Genomic DNA, 9,038 nt, shown 5'->3' with positions numbered 1-9,038 from the left:
CTCTATGGTCCTCCAGGGGCTCCCCTCTGGCCCGTCTCCCCTGCGCTCTATGGTCCTCCAGGGGGCTCCCCTCTGGCCCGTCTCCCCTGTGCTCTATGGTCCTCCAGGGGGCTCCCCTCTGGCCCGTCTCCCCTGCGCTCTATGGTCCTCCAGGGGGCTCCCCTCTGGCCCGTCTCCCCTGTGCTCTATGGTCCTCCAGGGGGCTCCCCTCTGGCCCGTCCCCCCTGCGCTCTATGGTCCGTCCCCCCCCGCGGGCTCCCCTCTGGCTCGTCCCCCCTGCGCTCTATGGTCCCCCCCGCGGGCTCCCCTCTGGCCCGTCTCCCCTGCGCTCTATGGTCCCCCCCCCCGCGGGCTCCCCTCTGGCCCGTCCCCCCTGCGCTCTATGGTCCCCCCCCCCGCGGGCTCCCCTCTGGCCCGTCTCCCCTGCGCTCTATGGTCCCCCCCCGCGGGCTCCCCTCTGGCCCGTCCCCCCTGCGCTCTATGGTCCCCCCCGCGGGCTCCCCTCTGGCCCGTCCCCCCTGCGCTCTATGGTCCTCCAGGGGGCTCCCCTCTGGCCCGTCCCCCCTGCGCTCTATGGTCCTCCAGGGGGCTCCCCTCTGGCCCGTCTCCCCTGCGCTCTATGGTCCCCCCCCCGCGGGCTCCCCTCTGGCCCGTCCCCCCTGCGCTCTATGACCCGCTTCTCGCTGGCGGAGCCGGAAGCGGAAGTGGGGGATGCGGAAGCGGCGGCGGGGCGGGGCCCGCGGGTTGCCGGGCAGTTGCCACCATGGCAGCGGCGGGGGGGCCCGCAGGCGGCGGGGACCAGGCGGCTGCGGGGGGTGAGTCCCGGGGGGAGCGGGGGTCCGGACGGGTGGGGAAGGGCCGGGGGGGCAGGAGGGAGGGGCCCCAGGCGGGGGGGGAAGGGCCGGGGGGGCAGGAGGGAGGGGCCCCAGGCGGGGGGGGAGGGCCGGGGGGGCAGGAGGGAGGGGCCCCAGGCGGGGGGGCAGGCGGGGGGGGGCCCTGGCCAGGCCGGTCCGTGTCGCGGGGATGCGGGAACCTCCCGGGCCCTTCCCAGCGCTGGGGGCACCATCCCCCCCCCCCCCCACGGCAGCCGTAGGGTTCCCCTTGGGCCCTGTCGGTCCCGCCCACGGCCCCGGCTTCCTGCTGAGCCTGCCCCAGCTGAGTCACACCACACCCAGGCCCACACCCACTGTCACACTCACACTCACACTCACTATCTCACATACACACACAATCACACACTCACTGTCACACTCACTGTCACAATCACACACACACACACACACACATACAATCAGACTCTCACCGTCACACACTCACTGTCACTCACACTCACTCTCACTATCTCACATACACACACAATCACACACTCACTGTCACACTCACTGTCACACTCACACACACACACACAATCACACACACACACACACACACATACAATCAGACTCTCACCGTCACACACTCACTGTCACTCACACTCACTCTCACTATCTCACATACACACACAATCACACACTCACTGTCACACTCACTGTCACACTCACACACACACACACAATCACACACACACACACACACACACATACAATCAGACTCTCACCGTCACACACTCACTGTCACTCACACTCACTCTCACTATCTCACATACACACACAATCACACACTCACTGACACACTCACACACACACAATCACACTCTCACCGTCACACCCTCTTTAACACTCTCGCACACCCCCCCCCCCAGCTCGCAGGCACGGGGATTGCTGCCCAGCGGGTGCCTGCCTTTCGCCCAGGATGCCTGAGTTGTGATTAGCCGCAGTGCATCACCAGCGTTGTAGCTCCATGACGGGCCCTTTACTGCTAGGATCGACAGCCCCGCTGGGGAGACTGTCTGCCAGCCCCAGTGGCTACTTGGCCCCTGCGCTGCAGGCAGATCGTTGTTGCCGGTTTGTTACGGCGGGGTCTGTGGTGGCGCTTGCCCTGCGCTCAGCGCGGGTTATTTCTGTGCGGTGGGCGAGGAGGTCCACGGTGCGAGGAGCTGGCCAGGCGGAGCGGAGAGCCGCGTCACAGAGCTAAGCTTTGTAGTTGCATCATAACAACTCTGAGGGGGGAGCTTGCCAGCCGCTAACAGGAGGAGACAGGCCTGGGCGCCTTGGGAAGCTTGAGCGGGGGGGGAAAGGCTCCGGGGGCCTCCGGCCGGGAGAGGGACTGTTCGTGCCCTGGGACGGGGGCTGCCCCAGGCACCTGCCTTCTCTCCTGGCCAGCCTGCGCGTGAGGAAGCGGAGTTCAGAGCGGGAGGGGCTGTGGGCGCCGGCCCCGCTGAGTGACAGCTTGGCACAAGATGATACAGAGAGGAATTGGCCAGGCCGAACACGAGCAGGTTTCAAACCGTCTGTGGGAGAGGGCGAGCCATCCCCCGGCAGCATTGTGTGCGTGGCTTCCCCACTGCTGCGCCCCAGAGGTGGCTGCACCGTGGCCCTGCGCAGTGTTACAGGCAGCCGTTTCCCGCTGCCCCTCCCTCCCGGTGGCGGCTGGCATGGGGTAGAGCAGGCGTGTGAGAGGTTTGTGGATGGCTTAGGGTGGCCGTGCAGTCCTAGGCTCCCCACCCCATTTCTGCCTTGCCCAGGCGGAGCTGTGGCAAGGGGGCTCCGGGAGGTCGCCCCCAGATGCATCCCTGCTGTGGCGGGGCCAGGGGGGATTCTGCATGCTGTTACGTCCATGTGCGGGGGGCTGGGGGCTGTGTTGCAGGGAAGGGGTGTGTGGAAGGCCAGGAGGGGTCTGATCTCGGGGAGGGGCATGTGCCAGGCTGGGGGTGCCCGGCGGCCTGCCCCCGTGGTGAGTCGTGGCTCTCCCGGCAGGGAACCGTCGCTTGAAGTACGTCAGCCTGGCGGTGCTGGTGGTGCAGAACGCCTCGCTCATCCTGAGCATCCGCTACGTGCGCACCCTGCCCGGCGAGCCCTTCTTCGCCACCACGGCCGTGGTGATGGCCGAGCTCCTCAAGGGGGCCACCTGCCTGCTGCTCATCTTCCTCCAGCAGCGAGGTAGGCGGGCGGCGGGCGGGGCGCTGGGGGCACCGTGCCGCAGGGAGCCGGGCAGACCCCGAGCCCCGCCGATCCCACGGGTCGCCCCCGGCTGAGCCATGCCCGTCTCTCCCGCAGGCGCCGTGCGTCAGTTCGCTCTGTTCCTGTATGAGGCCGTGGTGCTGCAGTACCTGGACACGCTGAAGCTGGCGGTGCCCTCGCTGATCTACACGCTGCAGAACAACCTCCAGTACGTGGCCATCTCCAACCTGCCGGCAGCCACCTTCCAGGTGGGACCCCAGCCCTGCTGCCGGGCCCGGGGGCTGGGCGAGGGAGCAGCGAGCCAGGCTCCCTCGCCCAGCCCTGACCCCTCCCCTGCGCCCGCAGGTCACCTACCAGCTGAAGATCCTGACGACGGCCGTCTTCTCGGTGCTGATGCTGCGCAAGAGCCTCTCGCGCCTGCAGTGGCTGTCCCTGCTGCTGCTCTTCGCCGGCGTGGCCATCGTGCAGGTGGAGCAGGGCCAGGGGGGCCGGGCCGGCTCCCCGGGGGCCGCCCCGCAGAGCTATGCTGTCGGCCTGGCCGCTGTGGTGGTCTCCTGCCTCTCCTCCGGCTTTGCCGGCGTCTACTTCGAGAAGATCCTCAAGGGCAGCTCGGCCTCCATCTGGCTGCGCAACGTGCAGCTGGGCCTCTTCGGGACCCTGCTGGGGCTGCTGGGCATGTGGTGGGCCGAGGGGGCGGGTGTGGCCGCCCGGGGCTTCTTCCACGGCTACAGCCCGCTGGTGTGGGGCGTGATCCTGAACCAGGCCTTCGGCGGCCTGCTGGTGGCCGTGGTGGTGAAGTACGCGGACAACATCCTCAAGGGCTTCGCCACCTCGCTGTCCATCGTGGCCTCCACCGTGGCCTCCGTGTACCTCTTCGGCTTCCAGCCGCGCCTGCCCTTCGTGCTGGGGGCTGGGCTGGTCATCGGCGCCGTCTACATGTACAGCCTGCCCAAGGCCGGGGGGCCCCGGCGCCCCCCCGAGGAGCCCGCCGCCCCCCTGCCACGCGGCGCCGAGCCTGCCGACTCGGGCTTCCTGCCCAAGTCAGTGCTGGTCAAGTGAGGCCTGCGAGGGGGGCGGGGTCTCTCCTGCGCCCTTCTCCGGCTCCCTGGGTCTCCCCCGATCCCACCCCCTCTGGTTCCCTGGGCCCACCCCATCCCTCCTCCCCCTGCCCTCCGGTTCCCTGGGCCCCCCCGATCCCACCTCCTCTTGCCCTCCAGTTCCCTAGCCCCCCCGATCCCACCTCCTCTTGACCCTCAGCCCCCTCTGGTGTCCCCCGATCCCACCCCCCCAACACAGTCTCCTGCTCCCTTCCTGAGAGCCCCCTCCATCCGCCTTTGACCCCCCGAATTCTCTGCCCCCTTCTGCCTCTGGCTCCTCCCAGTCTCCTTGGCTGCAGAGGTCTTTACTGGGGAAGTCTGCACCCCATTTCCGCCCCTGTTCCGACACTGCTCCCCTCTCTGAGGCGGGCTGACCCTCCCGCTGGGAGCGGCTTTTAATGACACTACGGGGGGGAGGTGAGCGGGGCTCACCTCCCCCAGGGACAGACGCATACGCGGTGCCACGTGAACTGCTCAGCTGTAGGAAGCTGGTAGGGTGGGAGACATCACCCCTCTGCAGAGCAATGGTTTGTCCCATGTGGCGGGGGGCGGGGCTGGCCCTTGGATTCCCCCGGCTCCCCCTTTTTGGAAGCATTCTCTGGTGCCCCCCCCTTTTGCTATGGTGTGCATTGGGGCTGGGAACCAGGACTCCTGGCTTTGGGAGGGGAGTGGGCTGAGAGCCAGGACTTTGTAACTTTCAGCTGAGTCCGTTCCCCCAGCTCCGCGCCTCAGTTCCCCCTGGCTATTCCAGGACTGAGCTGCCCTGGCACGGTGTGTCCATAGTTCTTTGGGCCTCGAAAGGCTGACCTGCCAGTAATCACTACTCAGTATCTCCTGGGCAGGATGTGGGCACATCTGGGGGGCAGTGGGGAGCGGGATGGTGGGAGAGCTGCAGCCAGGGCTTCCAGGCATTGCCCCCTGCCCGCTGTGAGCCCCTTCCCGCCAGCTGTGTCTGACCTCACAGACTGCGGTGGCATGACGGAGCCGGCTGGGGTCTGCCTCCAGCGGCGCCGCGGGCGACGGAGCCCGGCTGGGGTCTGCCTCCAGCGGCGCCGCGGGCGACGGAGCCGGCTGGGGTCTGCCTCCAGCGGCGCCGCGGGCGACGGAGCCCGGCTGGGGTCTGCCTCCAGCGGCGCCGCGGGCGACGGAGCCGGCTGGGGTCTGCCTCCAGCGGCGCCGCGGGCGACGGAGCCCGGCTGGGGTCTGCCTCCAGCGGCGCCGCGGGCGACGGAGCCCGGCTGGGGTCTGCCTCCAGCGGCGCCGCGGGCGACGGAGCCCGGCTGGGGTCTGCCTCCAGCGGCGCCGCGGGCGACGGAGCCCGGCTGGGGTCTGCCTCCAGCGGCGCCGCGGGCGACGGAGCCCGGCTGGGGTCTGCCTCCAGCGGCGCCGCGGGCGACGGAGCCGGCTGGGGTCTGCCTCCAGCGGCGCCGCGGGCGACGGAGCCCGGCTGGGGTCTGCCTCCAGCGGCGCCGCGGGCGACGGAGCCCGGCTGGGGTCTGCCTCTAGCCCTCACCTCAGACGGAAGAGGAGCGGTATTTTACCTGTCTCTGGTGCTGTTGGGGGGGGGGGGTGTAGGCACCAGGGTTCTCTCACTGGGGAGGGGGCTGGGAGTCCCATCACTGTCAGTGCCCCCACTGCACCAAGGCAGCCCAGGCCAGGCCCTTTGCTGCACCCACGGGCTTAGCGGGGGACTGAGACCCTGCGCATGGGGGAAGCCGGCCGAAGGTTAGCTCCTCGGCCCTGGGCTCCAGCTGGCTCAGGGAGGGGCAGGTGCTGGGACCGGGGACTCCTGGGTTTTCTGCCTCGCTCTGGGGGGGGGGGGTGCGGGTGCTGGTAGAGGAGAACCAGGCCCCCTGCCTGTGAGAAGGGAGTGGAGCCTAGTGGTTACAGCAGCAAAGTGTGTGGGCCTGGACTGCCAGGGACACGTCAGCTTTGCTGTGCCGGAGCCAGGGTGCTGCTGTGCAGAGGGCTGGCTGCCAGGTTTTGTATGCTCTGGGGGTGGGTTTTTACATGCCTGTAACACTGGCCGCCCGCCTGGCGGTGGCGTCGTGCGATGAATAAAGCGTATTTATGTAGCTGCAGCACTCGCTGATTGCCGGGCGCGTCGGGGTCCTGCATGGCCACTAACCCTACTAACGGCCGGGGGGTGGGCTGTGGGACTTGGCCCCCAAGGGGGCACCGATCCAGTCATGGGGGTGGGCACTGGGTGGCAGGGCCTTGTGCCCCCTTGGGGGACCAGCTGCTGTGAGCAGCCCCCCCACAGCTGGGGGGGGGGGAGTCAACCCCCACAGCCTGCATCTGCGTGACCCTGCTGCTGCCCTAGGCCCCACAGTGCTGAGCCGAGTCCTGAGGTGGTAAAATCTCCCATCTCTGCTGCTGCCCCCCAGCTTTGCAGAGTTCCCCTGGGGCAAGGCACTGCACAGTGCGCCCCCCTCCCCCCCCCTGGGGCAAGGCACTGCACAGTGCCCCCCCTCCCCCCCGGGGCAAGGCACTGCACAGTGCGCCCCCCTCCCCCCCCGGGGCAAGGCACTGCACAGTCCCAGATGAGACTTGCCCTGCTGCCAGGTGAAATAGGCCAAGGGTGTGTTGGCAGCAGTAGGGAAACTGAGGCGCGGAAGCAGAGTTTCCCAGGCGGCCAGAGTGCAAGGGGAGGGGGTGGACTAGGGCAGTGCCAGCCCCAGGCCCCCCCATTTCAGCCATTAGCAAAGAGCATGGGGGGAGCTTACTAGCCCTGAGCCCCAATTGCGGGGAGGGGTGGGGCAGGGACCAGCAGGCTACTCAGGACCCCTTTGGATGGGGGGGGGGGATTCCCAGCCCCCCCCACTGCATTGTAATCTCACCTGCCAGGCTAGGCTGGGGCCTGCCAGTCACGGGGGGGGGGGGGGGGTGTTCTCTTGCTGTGCCACGCCAGTCGCCCCAGCACAACCCCCCTTTTCTGTCTTGCAGGCCGGCGTGTAAAGAGAAAGGCTCCTGAGCCCAGCAGGCACCGGGCCCCTCCCCGCCGGTCAGCCCGCCGTGGGGCCACCAGGGACCAGCCGAGGGGGCACGTTTACGGGGGGGCGCCTGGGCTCCTGCCAGCCGCTTCCAGAAATCAGGCAAGGTGGGGCTGGGAGCCAGGACACCTGGGTTCTCTCCCCAGTGGGAGGAGAGTGATGTCTAGCGGTTAGAGCAGGAGCGATCACACCAGCTCTACCTCACTGCCCTTCCTGCTTTGCCCTGCCTCAGTTTCCCCTTGTCTGAAAGGCAGGCAGCCAGTCCCTTCCTACCTCCCAGAAGGGGGTGCCCCTCCCTTATTGAAAGCCCTCCCCCCGGTGCTTGGAGGGGGGGCCGCAAGCACAGTATTAATGTCCCCTAACAGTAGTTATGGGGCAGCCACGCGTCATGGCCCCTTTTTATCACTCCCTCCGGGGCCTTTTCTATTTATTGTTCAACATGCAACTTGACACCAAGGCTGCTGCGTCCTGTCATCTGTGGGGCTGCAGGACCTCTGGGTTCGCCGCATGGGACGGGCATGGGGGTCAGAACCAGGGGGGAAGGGGGAGCAAGGACTCCTGGGTTCTCTGCATGGGACGGGCATGGGGGTCAGAACCAGGGGGGAAGAGGGAGCAAGGACTCCTGGGTTCGCCGCATGGGATGGGCATGGGGGTCAGAACCAGGGGGGAAGGGGGAGCAAGGACTCCTGGGTTCTCCGCATGGGACGGGCATGGGGGTCAGAACCAGGGGGGAAGAGGGAGCAAGGACTCCTGGGTTCTCTGCATGGGACGGGCATGGGGGTCAGAACCAGGGGGGAAGGGGGAGCGAGGACTCCTGGGTTCTCCACATGGGACGGGCACGGGGGTCAGAACCAGGGTGGGGTGGGAGCAAGGACTCCTGGGTTCTCCGCATGGGACAGGCACGGGGGTCAGAACCAGGGAGGGGTGGGAGCAAGGACTCCTGGGTTCTCCGCATGGGATGGGCATGGGGGTCAGAACCGGGGCGGAAAGGGGAAGCGAGGACTCCTGGGTTCTCCGCATGGGGGTCAGAACCGGGGGGGGGGGGGGGAGCAAGGACTCCTGGGTTCTCCGCATGGGACAGGCATGGGGGTCAGAACCAGGGAGGGGTGGGAGCAAGGACTCCTGGGTTCTCCGCATGGGATGGGCATGGGGGTCAGAACCGGGGCGGGAAGGGGAAGCGAGGACTCCTGGGTTCTCCGCATGGGGGTCAGAACCGGGGGGGGGGGGGGAGCAAGGACTCCTGGGTTCTCCGCATGGGACAGGCATGGGGGTCAGAACCAGGGTGGGGTGGGAGCAAGGACTCCTGGGTTCTCCGCATGGGACAGGCATGGGGGTCAGAACCGGGGGGGTGGGAGCAAGGACTCCTGGGTTCTCCGCATGGGACAGGCATGGGGGTCAGAACCACGGGGGGAAGGGGGAGCAAGGACTCCTGGGTTCTCCGCATGGGACAGGCATGGGGGTCAGAACCAGGGAGGGGTGGGAGCAAGGACTCCTGGGTTCTCCGCATGGGACAGGCATGGGGGTCAGAACCGGGGGGGAAGGGGGAGCAAGGACTCCTGGGTTCTCCGCATGGGACAGGCATGGGGGTCAGAACCACGGGGGAAGGGGGAGCGAGGACTCCTGGGTTCTCCGCATGGGACAGGCATGGGGGTCAGAACCAGGGAGGGGTGGGAGCAAGGACTCCTGGGTTCTCCGCATGGGACAGGCATGGGGGTCAGAACCACGGGGGGAAGGGGGAGCGAGGACTCCTGGGTTCTCCGCATGGGACAGGCATGGGGGTCAGAACCGGGGGGGGTGGGAGCGAGGACTCCTGGGTTCTCCGCATGGGACGGGCATGGGGGTCACAACCGGGGCGGAGGGGGTCTCCTGGCTTTGCTCCCCACTCCGGC

General features: G+C 68.0%; 1 protein-coding gene across 1 annotated transcript; it reads left to right on the top strand.

The window, feature by feature from the left end:
* The first annotated feature begins 674 nt into the window (after positions 1-674).
* SLC35A2 (solute carrier family 35 member A2) lies at positions 675-7,606 on the top strand. Its single transcript, XM_075915777.2, has 5 exons — positions 675-815; positions 2,856-3,038; positions 3,156-3,307; positions 3,405-4,099; positions 7,103-7,606. Exons 1-5 carry the CDS (start codon positions 764-766, stop codon positions 7,128-7,130), a joined length of 1,110 nt encoding a protein of 369 aa, XP_075771892.2. The 5' UTR covers positions 675-763; the 3' UTR covers positions 7,131-7,606.
* The last annotated feature ends 1,432 nt before the right edge of the window (positions 7,607-9,038 follow it).

The sequence above is a fragment of the Pelodiscus sinensis genome, chromosome 18, assembly GCF_052426305.1.
Source record: "Pelodiscus sinensis isolate ZL-2025 chromosome 18, ASM5242630v1, whole genome shotgun sequence".
Taxonomy (NCBI): domain Eukaryota; kingdom Metazoa; phylum Chordata; order Testudines; family Trionychidae; genus Pelodiscus; species Pelodiscus sinensis.
This window is presented reverse-complemented; position numbering and strand designations above follow the sequence as displayed.